Source organism: Xylaria bambusicola (assembly GCF_022495145.1).
Source record: "Xylaria bambusicola strain CBS 139988 unplaced genomic scaffold F5B22scaffold_39, whole genome shotgun sequence".
NCBI classification, from domain to species: Eukaryota; Fungi; Ascomycota; class Sordariomycetes; order Xylariales; family Xylariaceae; genus Xylaria; species Xylaria bambusicola.
In genome coordinates, this window is record NW_025953592.1 from 135538 (window position 1) to 154791 (window position 19254).

Genomic DNA, 19254 nt, shown 5'->3' on the forward strand with positions numbered 1-19254 from the left:
TGGGCCGCGCCGGGTCGTTCTTCCTGCATTCTATAGACAACGTTGTCCCCGAGGGAACATGAGGCTGCAGCTTTGCCCAGAAATGACCAATCATGGCCACATGAGTTTGTTGTTGGATGGGTAGTAATTCACGTATGAGCTTTCATTCAACCTCTTCAATTGGTTGGGCATCGTTCGTCATTATGCGGTATACATGCTCCCTTAAATCCTTGTTGACAGCGAAAAGAAATCTTAAACGAGGCAGGATGCAACGACGGTCTAGACTTCCGTGCTTCAAGGCAAAGCTTGGATTGGCTACTTGGTATGCCCTGCCGCTTCAGTACAAACTGACTCTGGGAAATATCAATTTCGGGGCTTTCGGGGCTGAAAGGCGTAGAGTAGGTCACATCTGTCGTTAGTGGGGACTCTGAAGATGAGCATACCAAACGCTTGCCAGCTCTACAATCTTGAAGTTGATGCGCAACAATATTAGTGTAGTGAAGGTTTCCTCAGCAATTCATATGTAGACATGCCAACGCAGAATGCAGCCCTTCTCAGCTGCCTTCAGATGGCCCTAAGTGAGAATAAGGGCAAGTGGATATCCGTTGGGTACTTGCGGAAGTTGTCACTTTCGGCCCGTTATAGAAAGAGTACAGTACCGGCGGGAGTGGCGAAAAACGGTAAAAGTGGAGATGAACCGCATACTGCGGCGGAATAACTACCGGCGATGATCACACCATGTAAGCTATTGAGGAGAATTATAGAGTAGACGAGGAGACAGGGAAGTTACGCATGGGCGACGAGGGAAGAAAGGATGTCATAATGTCGTCAGCCAACTCCCGTAGAATCCTCATATGATTTTGAATATCTACAGTTAGGGGATATTCTGACGTTGGAAGGAGAAAAAGAAAAGACTTCTCAGCGTCCTGGGAAAAGGTGGCCACACAGGCCCCATAGCAGAGCTATGATGTCTTCAGGGTGTGGTAGCGTCACGTTCGCAGAATATTCTGGACCTTCTTGATTTGCTTAGTGGTGCATCAAGCACATGATCAACACGAGGTTCATTTGGGACCGTCGATCCTATCTTGCACGCGGGAATTGTGGTCTAGATGTGTTGAGATGCGAAGCTCTTCGCCAAGGGCTTGCCACCCCCCACGAACCGGTGAGGTGTACTGCAGCTCACTAATGCACCAGGGTGATAGATCCCTTCTCCTCGGTAAGAAGTGCTCCAACACACAGCATATGCATCGCCGCCGTGTCCTTTGAACTATGCTGAGAAACTGATGATAATTTCGCCCCGCCCCCTACTTGTACTCGACGTGAAGCTTTTTCGATGTGGTATGTAATTAATTTTTATTTCAGGCATGGCACACATACTACAGGCTGATGTACGAAGGGAGCCGATGTGGCCAATCTGACGCGCTACCCGCCAAGAATCTGCTATGTCGATGTCGATGCAGGGTGTTATAGGTTCCTCCAATGGAATGCGACTCTGCCTTTATGAGGAATTATGACATTGGCATCGACCAGAGAATTCATGACCGGAATTTGATTCACGGTCTTCGAATCCTCTGGCGAATCGTTAAGGGCAACTGCACTAGGCCTTTCGAGGCGTCAGGTCATTGCCATACAACTCTTCATACGCGTGGTTACGACTTTGGTCAACATTCCGCATATACCGTTGTAATTGTAAGTGCCTAGGCTCACATAGTGTGGTAACCTTGGTCTATTTTATACCTAGCTACTCAGCATGGGAAATCCCAGCACATTACGAGGCAACTTCCGCGAGGGCTTTGTTCTTCGCTGACATCAACACATTGATGAACCCGAGATCGTCGTCGGTATTTAGCCTCCTTTTAATTTATATCTATTACTTGCATGTAATCACCAAAACCATATCTAGAGTTGCTTGAGACTGGTAAGATCGACGAAACTTTGTGTGTATAAATGATGTGGTATTAGCATTGAAGCCTTGCGCACTAGAAGGTCAAATAGGTATAAGCGAGTAGTAGATAATTACACACGCGCGCAGTCTCCAATACTCAAGCAGCTCATACTAGAATGCCGGCAGCCCTAAGTGCCAGATATTCCAACCCCAGAATGATGCCTAGTCCTACGAAGGATCCTAGGATAAGAAAGAAGATTTTGATGCAAAGTTTATATAACCGCATCCAGGAACCGTTGAAAGATTTAAGTGCTTCGATAATTGAAAGTCCTGTTGCCTCGCCGTGCTTTCCTCGCTCCTTCTCAACCCCGAAGCTTCGATCGACAGGCACGATTGTCTCTTCATCCTCGGGCAAGAGTGATGCTTGGATGCGCGTCAAGATCACCAGCGCCGGGGCGCACGCCAACGCTTGTATTGCGACGAAAAGACCGATTGACAAGAGCAGCTTCCACAGGTCACTCGGTTTCTTTTGGATCTGACTCAGGCCGAAGGGAGCCCTGAGTGCCTGGGCTGCCAGCCAGGGCGTGAATATCGTGAGCTCAGTCGTCACGTAGTATATCAAGCTAGCAGTAGCAGTCGCCTTGAAAACTGTCCAGAACGGAAGGACGCGCTTCCAGAAGGGCTTGGCCATCGGCGGTGTGATAATGACGTGCACCCAGACAGTATGCAACTGTATCGTCAATAGCACTGCTACCGCGTTCCAAACGAAACCCGGAACAAGTGGCACGGTGCGTAGGGGTATTATGACTAGCGCATTGGCCAGATTGTAGACAGCAAGAGCGCCCAGCCCACGTCTTCGTAACCACATGTGGTCTGTTTGCCTGACCAACTCATGCATGCGCCTGATGCTGGAAGTGAGAGGCATCTGCGCGGTCAAGCTGGGTTCTTCAGTTTGTAGCGAGTTTAGTCCCCGGCTCATGTCGCCGGCCTCTTGGAGCGGAATTGCTTCATAGCTTGGACGACTCTCGACAATGGTGAGGATGGGAAAGACCTTGTATACAGTATATGCGATCTAACGAGCAGCTCAGCTCAGCGTCCGGACTTCAATTTCTTCGCCGTGTAGTACGACTAGATAACACCGACTGTCAGGTAGAACTCACGTAAAAGAAGACCGGTATTATAGCTATAGCGTGCAACACCAGGAGAATCAGCAATACCACAGTCCTAAGCGCGTCCCCTCGATCGGCGCTCCGGCTGACAATGTCAATGTGTCTTGAGCTATTGCAACACTCAACGGCCAGCATGGCCAATACATTTTGAATCATTTGATGCGCTCGCGCATGGAATGATATCAGGTCGCCAACTTATCGAGTGAGGTGAGTCTAAATGACAATGATAGAGCTGTCATTCGGATATACCTAGGCCATATTACTAGAAACCCCCCGGTATCAGGCAGCAGTAAGAGTCCTCTGCGAGCCAAGACCTGCTAAACCTTTCTAGGTACAGGAGACTGTCCTAGGGACCCCGACCATAGAACTTGATTCCGAGACGCAATAAGCCCTTGAAATACCGTAATTTCGTAGTTTCTACATAGCAAGAGGCACGGTGTTAGAATTGAACATATATTGTTTAGTATTATCTCTTTTAAAGGATGGGATGGAAGTACTATGCAAGTTTTCTAAATATGGTGTATTTTAGGTAGGTTACGTATCAGTCTTGAACTGTTATTTCGGTTCGAAGATTATCCGAAGACCTTACTCCAAACGTACTAGTAATGACATAGTAGATCTTTTATAGAAAAAGAAAATAAGTATTTCCCATGGGATAGTTGGAATATCTACCTAAGTAGGTAGGTTTTCAGTGAATACAGTACTTAGTTGATTAGCCAGCAGCAACACCTCAACCGACGATCGTCCAATTCTCGATCGCAAAATGTCCACTGAGAGCAATCGTAATACCCCCAGAATCAACATACTAAATCAACTCAGTCTTCAGCTTCGAAGGCTACCCAAGTTGCGTGTTTCAGATGGATGTACTTCTTGAGGTCATCAGAGGCACAGACTACTGGAACAGCAAAAAGGCTATTGTCGACGTAAGATGCATCTTCCGTCTATAACTTATACTTCTAAACATGGGAAAATTAAAAACGTAAAACTTGAATTTTCAATAAAATCAACTTTCTGACTTACGGGAAATGTACAGTCTCCAGCATCACGGGCGCCAAGGTCTACTCCTCCATGGGGGCATGGTCGATGGCAACGCAGCACAGGGCTGCACAGATGACTGTAAATGTCGGAGCTGATATTATCGTGACTTTCAACTCATAGTGTGTCTGGGATTTGTGGTTTCCGATATCACTCAAATGCTGAGAAGTGTGTGCAGGGTACCGGTTATTGTTCAAATCGTCGGCCAGGCCATCCGGATTGAAGAGGATTACACTCCTCGAGAGCTTTGATGAGAGATACTCCCCTATTACTACAACTGCGACCCCATCCAGATACCAGATGTCAACGTAAGGGAGGCGATTACGAAAGCTAGTCTGAAGCTTGAACATCTGTCGGCATCGTTCATCGCAGATGCCAACCGTTTCTTTGAAGTTACAGAGCGTCACCTACTTGCTGCTGTGACCTGGCGAGACACTTGGGGTCTCACTTTGCCCCCTCAATTGAGGCAAGTTTGGGAAGCAGTGGCGCTTAAACATGGGGGAAGCGGACGCTGTTATGTAGAGGAACTTCTGAATGTTTAAGTCAATTGTCATGGCGATGCGGTATTCTACCTTCAGGTTGCAAAGCCTGTACTTCGACCGAACTCGTTGCAACAAATCTGAGCAAAGGACAGGTTCAAGGAGGAAGCCTGGATTGAATAGAAAGGGGAAGAAACAGTATCGGTCAAGTCTTAGTTTCAGACTGTGCGTATCTTCTGAAGTAGCAGTCTTACTTATCCAAGACACCACGGAAAGGTGCTTGACCAGCGTCTTGGACCCGCTCACTTGAGCAGGTGTGCTATGTGCTGTGACGAAAAAGTGGTATTACTTACCAAGCAACTTCAGCCATAGAAGGGACCAAAGCCACGCCTGATAGCCTCTTCGGCCGCGCTCGCCGCAATCAGACGCACGTAGGCGCGATCCACGTTGTACTGCGTGGTACTTCCTTGCACCAGAAGTGTCCCAACGGCGAAAAAGCGGGCTTCGGCGGCTCGGCGGCGTTGAGGGCGTGGCGACGGCACCCGCGATATTCGGGCCTGTTTTGACATCAATTAGTAACGTACTGTCTCAATACAACAAAAGGCTGCTGCAATCATAGCCGGGACGCTAAACATTGAAGATACAAGGCTGGATCTAAGGCCAGGTGGTTCTCAAAGGTACAATTGGTCATACACAACGTAGTGGGATGGGGGACTTACATCGGACGGCAGCAATGGTGGTGGGGGTGGAAGAGGAAGAGTCGTTCTTCTTTTTCTTCTTCTTATTGTTGTTCTTGTAGTGGTGATTGTGGGAAGAAAGAAAAGGAGGCCCGGACAAGGAGGGAGGGAGATAGATTAAGACCTGATTACTCCAGGATTTGTTCTTGCTCACAGGTTTTTCTTCATCAATGATCAAAGGTGAAGGAGCATTACACTTTCGAATGTATGAGGTACGCAAGGAAAGTCAACACGCAGATGCAATATTGTCTTGCGAAGCTTCACTCCCAGCACTCCCGTCTCAGTATTATTCATTTCCTCGGGCATCGAACTTCCAAAGCACTTGCTACCAATATGCATAACTGTCTTGTTGACTTACACCGGATCCCTTCAGTGTTGCCCCTTGAAATGGTTATCAAACTACAGCTTTAAGGCTCTTCAAGATGATGAAACATGGATTCATGGTTAAGCTCTTCGTGAATTTCGTTCCGTGGGCAACAGAAACGTATGCATCTAGGCATTCATCTAATACGAGAACTAATGAGTTCTGATTGAGAAAAACATGCAACTGCGTCCGAGGACCGTTGCGTTTGACCCATTATGTAGTCAGAGAACATATGCACTTTCCTTGTGTTGAAATATCACATTAGTCGAGTTGTTCATAACAGCTTGCACCTGCAATTTTATCACTTCGGGCAGCGGATGACGTTGTGTTGAGATGACCTAGGCTCTTCCAAGTCTCATCAGTCAGTAATTAGTTACAGCGACGTCTTTCCGATCATCTGACCGCGTTTGCGCTCTCTGTCCAGCGTTGCTCGGTTCGTCGGTGATCATTCTACCCGGAGCATCTTCAAGGTTAGTGGGAGTCTATCAAATGTTCGGCCTGGTTTTCAAACACTGTCCCCATGCCCACAAAATAGCCCGCGCCTCTTCTATCTCACAGTGACGGAAGGGATGGATTAGATGTAAAAGCCTTGAAACCAAACTTCAAGATGAGGATCGTCGAACTTCATGTGCCAATTGAGATTATTATATCCATTGGGTGTGCAGCTTTTCACGAGCAAGCAAGCAGACTGCCGTATTATTCATCATAGCGATCAAGTACCTCGCAGATCGTAACTTCTAAGACTAACGTCGTTGAAGGAAGATGCAAGGGAGGAGCGAAACAGAGTCACATTACCTGATCCGCTATGTATCGGGCGCTTCGAGGCCACCAATCCAAGTTTGGGGCGAATTACCCTAGAAATCAGGCCATTCTAGAGAATTTACACAATTGGCTATGTACTTCTTATATGTTTCAAGGCAACTGAAGGTTCTTTGTTGTGAAAAATTGATCCTTTGCAACCGGTGCTGGAGGGAGGCCCTCTAGCCAATCAAAGGCCAGTATTTATAGCTAATTTATGGTTAATTTATAGCTAATTTATGACCAATCGGAACGTTTTCCAGCGCTAAGAGCCAATGAGAGTGTCTCTTTCTCTAGACTAGGCCTCTTCTGATTGGCCCGTTAAGGTTTCCGAGGCTTCTGAGTGGCTGTAGCTTCTAATTGTAATTGGGCTTATGGATAAATAAGGGGGAGCTTGCGAATGTCACGGACCGCCATGGTTTGGAAGTCAATAACCGTGATCTCGACAAGAGGCTTGAAGTAGTATGGATTTATGTCTTCGAAGTGGGCTAATGAAGTCTTCCTTGAGCACCTTCAACAGCTCAATCCTTTCTGGCCAATTTTCAATCACCGACCAGCGCTGGTCGTGTCATCGGATGAGGTTGTGCGCATGTTGATGAGTACTTTACTTAACGACACTGTGAATAATCCAGACATCAAAGTGTGTAAGATTTATCATATTGGTGAAACCATCCCATCACTAGATGAAGTGGCCACCTGGTTCGGGACTGATGCAAATATTGAATTTTCTGAGCCGGAGATGGGGGAGTGGGCAACAAGAGCAGGTGGATTTGGATTGCATCCACGAAACAAGAATATTTACGGACCAGACTTGAGGACCTTGCATATGATAGTGTAGGATGAGTAGTGTGCTACGTCAATCTCACACTCGACTCGCAAACCAGCGTAGGATTTGAGGCGAAGCTGAGTGCAATGCTTTTTCTCAGGGTAAATAGTATAAGACCCCTTATAATTGTCTACCACCTCCGACTGGGAGGCTTGATCAACACTGAGGGGACAAGGTGAAGACATCAAAAAGTATGAACTACGTAGAACAAAAATACTTGTAGTGGGGTAGATCAACATCTGCTCTTCCAGATATGTTTCCAATTGTCTGTATCACCGAGTCAAGAACGGAGCAATGAGCGACCAACGGCTGAGGCGGCCAGTGCAGCTCGATGACCTCAGAATCAGCGGAGATGCCCAAGCTGATGGTCAATTTGCCTGCGTAGTAGACGTGCTCCAGTCCAGACATGTAAAGATACTTCCTTCCCACCGTGGTACGTTGACTATAACGACACAGTATGACGTACTTAGATAAGGTAGGCTAAAACGTCTTATGAGTGGCCACACATAACATACAAAGCTTTGGGAACTATTATACGCGAGCTAGGCTTGCCCTTCCACCGCCAAGCAAACGTGGCGCACTTTGACGTCCACAAGTTTCTCGTTCTCTAATAGATACTCCCCGAGAGACCTGCCGTGGGGGTTGCTTGGCTAGGGAGCGACGGAAGGCTCCCGGTTTGTCTCAACCAACCAGTATGTGACCTAAAGCTTGGTATGGGAGGACATTGTTGCTAGCTTACGTACGAAGCCGGCCCGGCGGCTTCTTATCAAATCTTTGAAGCCTAATTTCCGCCATCGTGACCATTCTTGCCGTACGATTAAGAGTTTTCACTATACTTAGAATTTGTTAGGAAATACATAGACCTACCCTCTTGAGGCCTAGTACAACGTTGTACTATAACGGAGGATATCAGGGAAGGGATGAAACCAAACTTTGAAACGTCAATGTGCCGGTTCCGTGTGAGGCAGTCTCTTCTACTATCAAGAGCGGTCAGCATAAGTATATAGGTATGACTGATATAGGGCGCAAGGAGTTCGAGTCTCTTCGTTGGCTGACTTTAACACATGATGCTTTTATAAATCATTCTACTCGCACAGGTGTAGCACCGTGACACTTGTAAAGAATCGAATATACTTTCAGACATTCGCGTGATTAGGTCCCGTCATGATGGAATGCGATAGATGCAGACTAGGTCGAGCTACAGCCTTTCCGAGGGACGCTCGGGAGTGATCTTTATCACGGGGATACAAATCTCCCCCGCTGCGCAGCAAACAACATGGTGATACATGGCAAGGTTCTACATCGTGAGTTCATAATCTAGCCATGTCTTCCACATGATTATAAATAGGAGCTGACGGGTAGCATTTCCAGCCCCTCTGGTCGGTTTAGAATGTCTACTCAGCTATTGATAAGCTACCTGCATCGATCAGATATTCCTTTCCTCAAGGACGGCTATACACATCACTATCTTCTCCCTCGATTTTTCCTCACCATGGCAGCAGGTCCAGTTCCCACTCTTATGCCTGTGGCAAAGTTGGAAACTGTCGTGTTTTCAAAGATACTAGATCGCGATGCAGAGCAAATGAGCAACCTAATGTCCGCAATTCAAACTGTTGGTTTCTTCTACCTCGACCTCTCGGACAAGTATTCCGAGGGCATGTTGCGGAATTTGGAGAAGTGTAGTTCGGTTATGAAAGATTGGTTCAGTGAGCCCGACACTACAAAGAGCCAATACAAGACAATCAGCATGGCATCTCATGGGTAAGTTGACAAGCTACCATCCTAAATATGTGCTTGGTTATTATCAAGTAAGTCTTAGTCTGATGCTGATACTGCTATAGATACAAGCCAATTGGATCTCAGGCAGGCACTCATGGTGGGCGAGACGGGTGGGAAGTCTTGAAGGTAAGTGCCCAATAAAGGAATTATCCCCTTGAACCGGAGCAGATGATCATAATGCCAACATAGTACTGATAATGACACAGACTGGCAGCCTTGAGATTTCAGCGAGATGGGGACTCATCCCCCCAGTAGAGAAACACTACGAGACCTTTTCGACGTTCCAGCGCCAATGTGATTATGTCAGTAGAATGATACTCGACAGAGTATCTAATGCATTGGGCCTAGGGGCCGAGAACAGCCTTAACAGGACGCACCGCGGGGACTGCCCGTCCAAAAGCGCCGTCGCGTACCTTCACTACATTCCCCTGGACCCCACGGGAGAGAACGTAGGGCACAACATGCACACTGACTACGGCACATTGACTCTTGTTTTCGCGTCCCAATGGGGACTGCAAGTCCTCTACCCTACAGGCCCTTGCAGCGAGGACCGTGAGTGGCAGTGGGTCGAGCCTCGGGCGAATTGCGCCATCGTGAACGTCGCCGATGTCCTACATTTCCTCACTGGCCGCAGGCTGATCTCAGCTGTCCATCGCGTGCTGCCTTTGGCTGACGAACACCGCTATTCCGTGACTTATTTCCTGCGTCCGAGCGATGACACGCTGATGAAGGATACCGAAGGGAAAGACGTGAACGTCATGGACTGGTATACGAAGAAGAACAACAACTATGAGGCACCCGCTCACATGCAGGACAAGTCTTTCCTCGTTGGTGGCCTGTATAAGGACGGCTTCGGCATTGCTGAGGAAAAGGCCATGAATGCAGGTTGAAGTCGACGATGATTGTCATGTAACTGAAGGTCTAACGCTGGCGACTGGAATTGTACTAGCAAGGATAGCGGTAGTGGCGCTGATATTCAAACGTCCCCAAACCATTTCAACTGTTCTAGAATCCTAACTAAAACCCAACTCAAATGATGTCATGATCTGATATTTCTTCATGAATCCCTGTATCAACCGCCTGGGTGTTCGAAATGCAAATTGAGATTAAATGACGCCAGCGCTAGATGCATGTTTCACATCGGCAGGACTGGTGGTCTCTTCGCTCTCCGTAGCTGACGCGTCTCAACAACTAATTCATCTTTTACTGACTAACTCACGGGCCGAATGAGATTGCTGAAGGTTGTGATTCAGCCATGTGTTATTCCATGCACTTGTGTTCCAAGCGAACAACAGTAGTCTCTGCATGTTGTTGGATAAGCGTGTACTCTATATTGGAGCCTAGGGCTGGAACTACACTGCGCCCCGGTGAACTCGTCAGCAAGTCCTAAATGAATCGGTAATTGCTACAAAGGCAAAGAAATGATTGCACAATAATGGGCTTTAGTCGTCTAAATTGCTGCCTAGGCTAGCTATACTACCTGTAAGGGACGGATGGCTTGGCAGCGGGGGAGAAATGACCACGATCGCAAACTAAGGCGGTTCGACAACCATGTGGCTTCTTGCGTTCCTCTTTAGTTGTTTTCAAGTAATTCGGTATGAAGCTATGACGATGCCAGTGGTGGCTGAGGGTGAGCTGAAAAGGGATTACAAACGACTGTCATCGTGAGCCTCGTTGGGCACACCGGAATCCTTCCGTGGGCTTGACAGCGTTACACAGACAACATCACAGTTCCAGTGATGAGTATACTCATTTATAAAAAGCAGGAGCTAGCCATATAATGTAAATAATGTCTATCATCAAATCAATCAGTTCATTCCTCCTCGATAGCCTATCTATCCCGAACGCCATCGAGATGCTGGTACAATCAGCTTTTCTATCACTCGCCTTGGCCTTAGAGGCTAAAGCAAAGCTTCTTGTTCCTGCACTTACTGGACCGCACAAAGTTGGCACCACTGTCCTTGAGCTTGTCGATTATTCCCGACAGGATCCATTCGCACCGACTCCCGGACCACGAGATCTCGTGGTCTCGCTATTTTATCCTACAGATAAGAATGTCAAGAATTGCAAGCTGGCGCCTCAGTTCCCTCCTGCGACCGCTGCGGCGCTCGATGTCCAAATCAACAACCCAGGAGCTGCAGAGATGATCACCACTCGCTCTTGTCTCAACAGCCCTATGGCGCGACCTGATTTGCCTCTCCTATTACTAGGTCCCGGTCTCGGCACTACGAGACTATTCCATTCTGACATGGCAGGGGAAATTGCGAGTCACGGATGGAATGTAGTCACGGTTGATCACCCGTATGACAGCCTCATCGTAGAATACCCTGATGGTCGAGTTGTGTTCCCAGCCGATTCACCCACGGCCAACGGGACCGTCGACGACGCATTATTGCTACAGTTTCTCGATGCTCGAGTGAAAGATATGCAGTTTGTCCTGAACTCGCTTTCGAACTCATCAGTGACATCTCAGATCCCAGGTCTAGGGTACCAGTCATCATCTTCGCGGTCAAACAACCATAGCGTGCGCAAGTCAAAACTCAGAACAGACAAAGTAGGGGTCTTCGGTCACTCATTTGGCGGCGCAGCAGCACTTCAGCTATTGAAAGATGACAAGCGCTTCCACGTTGGCGCCGACCTTGATGGAGGCGTCTACGGCACAGTTGTGAAGGAAGGTACGGACTCGCCATTCCTGTTCATCCGCGCGCCAGGTCATACGCACATCACCGACCCTAGCTGGGCCGACGCCTGGCCCAACCTCCGAGGATTCAAGCGCGAATATAGTGTGAATGGGACAGTGCATGGCTCATTCACTGATCTTCCTATCTTCAGGGATCTCGTTGGACCGGAGGGCCTGGGTGATTATGCTGATCAGACGGGCACTATTGGAGGGTCTAGGCTGCTCAAGATCGAGACGGCTCTGTTAGGAGCCCTGTTTGACCGATTCTTGAAGGGCCATGGAGGCGAGCTGTTGGATGGCAAGGGGCTGAGTTGCTACCCCGAAGTTACCCGGTACGAGTACTAATGTCATACTCAATTCACCCTGAGACTGGGTCTGCTTCAGTGTAATACCGCCAAGATAAAGAATCGAGTGTAATTTGGTGTGAATCCATAGTGTAAATACATAGCTTATATCAGACAACGTGATATAGATACTAGCTTGAAAAAGCGGCTTGCATTTGACTTTAATATATGTGCAATCATTCATTCTTGTCAAAACACCAATGCGAACAAGATCGTGCTCGTTATGTCAACGTGTTCTATGAACTGCCAAGCATACTATATACTGCCTTCCGTTTCCTGCTATCGTACATTCGTACATACTCTGACATTACTAACACTAGGAACAATAGCGGTCTAGGAAATGGGCCCTCATTTGAAGCTCGTTCTCATTTTCGGATAATCTTTTGCGAGGGTACCCAAGTCAGCAAAGATGGCCGTGGAATCATCATCTCTTAATGTCTCCATGCGATGTGTGTCCTCATCTTCTAGCTTCTCTAATTCTTCCTCGGGCTTCTCCTTTCCTTCTTTCTCGTCCTCTTTCTGAGGCTCGGTGGCTTTCTCAATGCCGCTCGATTCGCCAACCAGCAAGAATTGCGTATTCGCATAGTCGAGATGGTGTGGCTGGGATGGCATCCATCTAAGCGACCGAAACTCGTCGAGTACCCTTGATTGTTTACAATTAGCCCATTTCGAATGGAAAAGCCATATATATGCGTTAGACTTACTCTTTAGGATAATCTGGACCCTCAGGAAGTGCCGTGCCTCGAGGCGCATCGTACTGGGGATTTCTCGTACTGATAATGAAACTCCCCTTCTCTCGCAGCCCCAGCTCGGTCTGCAAGTCACCGAGCTCAGATGGCAGTGTAATCATATACGCGAGATGGCTTTCCCTTCCAGTCGTGGTGATTGCATAGACACCTTCGGCAGCCGGCGTGGCAGCAGGGGTGTGCCGAGTACCCGCTGTCTTGGTCTCATAGTCATGTGAGGGGAGGAAGGTCTCTTTGAGGGTTTTCAAAGAGGCGTCGGACTTCTCCACGAATGCGATCCATCTATCCCTGCCACTACGGGGAAATACCTTCTTGGGTACTGCGATCAACCGGATGTTACTAGCATCCTGAATAGTACCCTCTCCGAGCTTAGCGTCTTTGTCGAGAGGTCGAAGAACCATCAAGCTTCGCTGAATTTCCTTCACGTCGCTGGGTTCGTCGATGCCTACGCGTCCGCGGAAAAAGAAGTAGATGATGCCCTTTTCGAGTATGCTGGATGGAACGACACCCTTACGTGCACCTGATTCTTCAGCATTGCCTGTCGCCGGGCCCTGTTTTGAGTCCTGAACGTCGCTTTCCTCATCTTTGCTAGCCTGTTTCCCCTTTTTGGGTTCTCGGCCGTCCTTGGTAGAGCTAGGTGTGTAAGTATTACATACGTTTGAACGAGCATATATGTAGCTTAACGAACCTTTCCATGGTGTCTTCAATGGTTTTCTGAGCTTTCCCATCGCTCTTTTTAGATCGCTTAGAATCTGGGGCCGTCTTATCTGGTATGTCATGTTTCGAGCCGGCCGCTACGGCTTCACTTCCGCCATCGCTACCGTTGGCAGCCGCCTGTTTGTCGGTCGCTTGTATCGTAGGCATCTTGCTAGAAACCAGGGTGCTTATAAGATGCTGCTCGCCTGCCTTAAGATGGTGTTAAGGACTAATTTAGCTGCAAACTAGGAGACTGAAAGGGTACGTATGACATTCAAGAAAGAATATTTTGATTCGTATATTAAGTGAGTGTGAGATGTATGCTAGTATTTGTTTCATCATGATAGTTCAACAATACATCAATCTGATGTCATAGACTGGGGACTGAGCTTCTTTTTAGCGTCAGGCACACTGTTAACACTAACGCGACAAGTTAACGCTCTTTGAATTAATGCGCATGCAGATCTTGAAGTAGCCACTACCAAGCCCCATGTCCCTGCCGCTAAAGACAAGGGTCTGGATTTCTGGGGTTCGAGATCGCCAACTACCAAGCCCATGTTTCTTTCGTAGACTAACGTGCCAGCGTAGTTGCACGTGGCGACGGCAGAGAGCGGAGGTCAGTGATCAGGAGAACTAGGGCATATTATAAGAGTATCTTGCCTAGGGCATTTAAAAGCATCTAGATGTCTCCTCCATCCTATCATTATTAATTATTCTAATCACGAAAGCGAAGGAAAATACTAATGCTAAAGGCTGGCAATGCGAATTTATATGTCTATAACATGAAGACCGAGCCCCAGGTGTTGATAACCGCGACTAACACGGTCTGTAAATCGCCCTCTTGGTCCAACAATTCAATGCCGCCAGTTGTCTGCTCAACCCAAGATAATTCCCATTCAAGTAGCTCGGCAGTAAATGTCTTCTGGTCATATTCACTCGGCGGCGTCGCGATTAAATAGTCCACGAACTTCTGCCACCTAGGTAGATAGTACGTCGCAACCAAGCCGCTCCAAGACCGGGAAGCGTAATCCGAGATCTGGCCCGTCGGTCCCCATAGTGTCACCTGGTTACGAGCTTGGTACTCGAGAAAGTCCGCGATAGCGGCGTGATTCGAATCAGATGCGTTCACGCTTGCGCGAGCATCTTGAATCCATTTAGAAAGTCGAAAGTTCTCGTTCGTCGCTAGCACCCTGTCGAGAGTGAAGAGAAGCTGCGTGAGCTTTTGGCCTTGATGCTTCAATTCACACTTGCGCGACTGTTTGTGTGGCGCCTTGTAAGTGGCGATTAGCTGCTCGTATAGTGGAATGAATGCGTTGCCTAAAACCTGGCGTGTCCAGTCGACGAGATCGTATTGGTAGGCTGGGTTCGAGAACAATATAGGCTCGTGTACTCCTGCTTGGTACAGAAGCTTCCAGGCTGTCACAACGACCTCACGATCGTAATTAAGAATTGTCGGATGATGTCCTGTCCGGTTTACCAGACCCGATGTGCTTGGCACAAGCTCGAAAATGGACTTCGGAACAGCATTTGCAGTGAGGTTAGTATTGTTGAAGACTGTCGGCCGCAATGTTTCCCAGGCCTCGTATATGCCTTTCGGAAGATCAACACCACTCGCCCCGTATCGGGTTCTTACCCAATCATGGAAGTATTGCTCGGTGTCAAGTGGGCTCTTGCTCCAAGCTTGATCAAGGAGAAGATTATACATAATTTCATTGCCTTCTAGGCCTTCTGGCGTAAGCCCGAAGCCGACCAACGTGTCACTAGAGCCGAGCGCCTCAATCGGATTCACTGTCACGTTCGAAATTTGTCCGTACTACGGAAGCAGTTAGTAACGCAAAACGAGAGGAAGGCCTCATCGATAGAACACACCAATCCGTAGTTACCACCGTAGCCATGTAGCTGGCACCATATCCAAGGCTTTCCAAAGAACGAGTCGGTCCGCTGCCACTGAGGCTGGGATTCAGAGAACAGATCTAGAATGAGCATATCAGAGTCGACTGTCACGCCCCCCAGGAACGCTTGAATGCGTTCATTAGTCCAGAACTCTGAATTGGACGAAAAAAGCCAGCCCTGCATGACCCAAATTGCGCTTGGGTCTGCCGCTTTAAGGGAGCTCCAAGTGTTAGCGCTCACGCTCTCAAGATAGCCTAAATCACCTGAAGCAGGGTTATTCTCGTTGAATTGGTCCAGGGTCCAAAGGTCCGTGACATTGCCGTAGTACGATTGCTGTTTAGACACAAAACGGACTTGAAGCTCTTCGAAGAGCGGGTCAAAGGGGTCAAGGAACGTATCGTTGGTGTACCTCGTCGGAAAGCCCTCCCAGTTCGAACCATTCGATACGTTCGCCGAAGGGAAGACATGGGTAATCGATCTGGGGGTGTACCCAGGGAATGCAGGGAGGATAGGTTTGATCCCCAGCTCCACCATGCGCTCTACGATCTTCAACTGAAGAGCGAATTGATCCTCGACCCAAGATTCAGGCATCGAGCCACCCCAAGACCCTTGAATATTCCCGAAGTGGTTCCAGGCTACGAAGGCAGGACCACTTATGAAATCCTCAAGGTCGGCATCGGAGAAGCCCATCTCTCGGAATACCTCTATATTGATCTTTTCGAACCCTATCCATGCAAGCGCAATGTTGATGCCGCGGAGGGCCATCCAGTCGAGATGCTCCTCCCACTCATTCCATCCCCAAAAGGCGGATGTGTAAGAGGTGGTCACTCACGATTTGTTAGATTAAGTTGAGCAATCCATAGCCTCACAACCAGCACTCACCAGTATTCAAGTAGTACCGGTAGGGGACCACGCTAGAGCCAGTCAATGGGCTAGATAGAACGGGGAGTTCCCTGGGCGCTTTGTCTAGTTGGCTGCCGATAAACCACCATATATCGACATGAGCTTCACTGGAAAGATAGGTGTGCAGACTAGAAACGACGTCTTAGCTTCACGAGCTACTTGGATAAACTAAGTGAGGGTTACACTCACCCAGCCAACAGCGCGCCGGCTGTGTTTCCCTGCACAATGACCTTGCCATCACTCGTACTAGAAACGACATAGCTATCATTGACGCGTTCATCGCTGACCTCATTATCGGGGTCCAAGTCTTCTACGAGTTCGAACTGGAAGGACTCGGCATGTTGGGGCAGACGCCGCCGAACCAAGGATTCAACACCAGCGGTTGATGCAGTGGTCCTGAGCCCAGCGATGCCAGCCGTAAAGGCACAGGCAGCGAAGAGATGCGTAACGCGCATGAGGTCAAATACCACGCTCTCGCTGTTCTGGCAAGACTGGTAACCATGCCGCAACCAGACAGACAACAGAGTGCTACACAGATGTGGGCTTTACTACTGTTATTAATTACTCATTACACCTAACTCTTCGCAATCTTTTTGATCCTTTGATCGACAGGGGTAGACTAGCTTCCGTGAACAGTCTTACACTGTGTTGCATACTGTGTCTCATGTTAAATTTGGCCCTTTAAAGCCTCCTGATACACCCACAGGGAGAGGTGCGAGGATGAAAATGGATGACGAAAATGAAACATTCATTCAAGTGACTGAATAGTCAGAGTGATACCTACATCGCATTACCATACCTCACTCCTATCACTGGGGCCGAAATGCCGAATATAAAATGCGCTGGACTCTCTTACTATTATTGTAAAGGGGAGCGGGCATGTAAATAAAAACCTTTGGAAACCAGTATTCGTTTTACTCGTCGTCGCTTGTTACTGTCAATAGGAAACTCTATAGATGAGACTAATTGTGTGCAGACCGACCAGCCAATCAAGTGGGGAAAATGATAATTGAGCTAGACTTCTGCGACTGTCTTACATTTCATGAGCAGATATCTCTTGCCTGATACCACGGGCATTTGTGCTCACATGGATGCGATCTAAACCGGAACACCTTCCCTCATTTTGTGGGAGTATCCCTATCTAGAAGTCTGCTAACTCTTACATCTCAAGCCTTCTTGCCCCTGATCGGGATTTCCTTAGCCAGTTCCTTGGTATATGGGAGGAACTCGGGCTGCCCAGGAAGATATTTGCGTAGTACTTCCGGAACAGCAAATCCATCGGGAGTCTGATAGTTTTCTAGTACACAGCAGAGAGTTCGCTCTGTGGCACAAAGTGTCTATTGGATGTTAGTCATGAAAACTCACGGACATAGCGGGTGCGAGAATGACATACGGCGTTCAAAGCGTGTGTGTAAATCTTCTTCGCAGAGTCGGGGGTGCCTTTCTGCTTCTTTGGCCCATATCTAATGCCCAACTCACGGGTTTGGTAGTCGGTGCAGTTGGAGCACGAGACCAACTCTTTATACTCTTTTTGAAAGGGAAAAACGGCTTCGAGGTCGAATTTGGCGGATGCTGCGTTATTCAAAGCCGAAGACACAATGGAAACGACGCGGTAGGGGAGTTGGAGGGCTTGATAAAATTCCTCCGAAATCTTGATCATCTCATCGTAATGCTTCCAGCTGTCCTCGGGGTTACAAATAACAAACTGCTCGATCTTCTCGAACTGGTGTATTCTGAAGAGACCCCATGTATCATGACCATGCTTGCCAGCCTCCTTTCGGAAGCAGGTGCTGTATCCGGCATATTTTATCGGGAGATCGTTAGTTTGGAGCCATTCATCCGAGTGCAGGGCAGATAGTGGTTGTTCACTAGTGGCAATCAGGTACTTGGGCTCGGCATCTTTGTCGGTGATCTTGTATAGCTCCTCGTCGAATTGGGACAGCTGGGCGGTCTTGGCCATGTAGGCTTGGTCCATGAAGAAGGGAGGCTGATTGGGGGAATAGCCCTTCTTGAACAAGAACTCCAGACCGAAGTTAATGAGAGCTTGGTTGAGGAATAAACCCCAGCCAGTCAAACAGTAACCGCGGTGGCCAACCAGCTTAGTACCGCGTTCGGGGTCGTAGCCCTCGAGTCGAGCGAGCACTTGATGGTGACTGAGTAGATTGTCGCCAGACTTGGGGTTTTCTGGATTCCATGTGCGAAGGACAACATTGTCGTCTTCGGTTGTACTGACTGGCACGGAGTCGTGAACATAATTACCGACCGTCTTGAGCTTAGCGTCTAGCTTCACCTGAAGGTCGGCAGCGGCCTTCTCCTGTGCGACGCGTCGCTGGGTTATCTCATCTTTCTGCTTCAGCAGGTCGTCAATGCCTTCGCCCTTCTTTTTCCTAGCGGTGATGCTGGCCTGGACGGTCTTGATCTCGGCGCCAATCTGCGTAGCCTCGTAGAGGGTTGTTCTGTGAACTTCCCAAAGCTCGATGATCTCGTCGACAATTTCGACGGGAGCGCTGCGCTTCTTTTGGCTTTGTCGGATCTTCTCGGGGTCGCCGCCACGAGAGGCAATGAAATCGGTGATGTCGAGCATCTTGAAGATATGTTGTCACGTCGACGACAACCACAACTACAGATACTCTCAACAGAATCAGGCTGGGCACCACGGTAGAATACGGGAACAGTTACTATGGCTATGGCCGCGAAAGATCGGATATGCCCCACCAAGAATTGTATAGGAGGGGTAGCCAAGTGGAAATTTGAAGTCTCCCACATGCCACATGAGGCAGGAGGGGTAAACGGTACTTAGGTACATCAAGCTCCGTCCTCTTTTCGTGAGTCACAAAGCTGACACCCGGCAGTATCTACGACGAAAGGACGGTGACAGCTGGCAAGAGAAGTCTACTAGTAGTCCAGCAGTCTTGGATGATCCAAATATCAATCCAGATCA

General features: G+C 48.4%; 6 protein-coding genes across 6 annotated transcripts; 2 read left to right on the forward strand and 4 right to left on the reverse strand.

Moving 5' to 3' along the window:
• Positions 1-1855: 1855 nt before the first annotated feature.
• Positions 1856-3280, reverse strand: F5B22DRAFT_328311 (uncharacterized protein). Its single transcript, XM_047970780.1, has 2 exons — positions 3025-3280; positions 1856-2936 (listed from the first exon to the last, which is right to left on the reverse strand). Exons 1-2 carry the CDS (start codon positions 3187-3189, stop codon positions 2031-2033), a joined length of 1071 nt encoding a protein of 356 aa, XP_047828374.1. The 5' UTR covers positions 3190-3280; the 3' UTR covers positions 1856-2030.
• A 5484-nt stretch (positions 3281-8764) lies between these two features.
• Positions 8765-9941, forward strand: F5B22DRAFT_649036 (uncharacterized protein; the record flags this gene model as incomplete). Its single annotated transcript, XM_047979111.1, has 3 exons — positions 8765-9033; positions 9114-9177; positions 9258-9941. The coding sequence occupies 3 exons, from the start codon at positions 8765-8767 to the stop codon at positions 9939-9941; spliced, it is 1017 nt and encodes a 338-aa protein (XP_047828375.1).
• Positions 9942-10602: 661 nt separating this feature from the next.
• Positions 10603-12076, forward strand: F5B22DRAFT_638053 (platelet-activating factor acetylhydrolase; the record flags this gene model as incomplete). The annotated part of the gene is made up of 2 exons (XM_047977532.1): positions 10603-10681; positions 10950-12076. The coding sequence occupies 2 exons, from the start codon at positions 10603-10605 to the stop codon at positions 12074-12076; spliced, it is 1206 nt and encodes a 401-aa protein (XP_047828376.1).
• Positions 12077-12276: 200 nt separating this feature from the next.
• On the reverse strand, positions 12277-13780 carry F5B22DRAFT_328339 (uncharacterized protein). Its single transcript, XM_047970781.1, has 3 exons — positions 13510-13780; positions 12780-13454; positions 12277-12718 (listed from the first exon to the last, which is right to left on the reverse strand). Exons 1-3 carry the CDS (start codon positions 13683-13685, stop codon positions 12424-12426), a joined length of 1146 nt encoding a protein of 381 aa, XP_047828377.1. The 5' UTR covers positions 13686-13780; the 3' UTR covers positions 12277-12423.
• A 403-nt stretch (positions 13781-14183) lies between these two features.
• On the reverse strand, positions 14184-16968 carry F5B22DRAFT_328380 (glycoside hydrolase family 89 protein). The gene is made up of 4 exons (XM_047970782.1): positions 16503-16968; positions 16293-16441; positions 15387-16237; positions 14184-15330 (listed from the first exon to the last, which is right to left on the reverse strand). The coding sequence occupies exons 1-4, from the start codon at positions 16766-16768 to the stop codon at positions 14293-14295; spliced, it is 2304 nt and encodes a 767-aa protein (XP_047828378.1). The 5' UTR covers positions 16769-16968; the 3' UTR covers positions 14184-14292.
• Positions 16969-17479: 511 nt separating this feature from the next.
• F5B22DRAFT_649040 (seryl-tRNA synthetase) lies at positions 17480-18897 on the reverse strand (the record flags this gene model as incomplete). Its single annotated transcript, XM_047979112.1, has 2 exons — positions 17480-17650; positions 17707-18897. 2 exons carry the CDS (start codon positions 18895-18897, stop codon positions 17480-17482), a joined length of 1362 nt encoding a protein of 453 aa, XP_047828379.1.
• Positions 18898-19254: the final 357 nt, after the last annotated feature.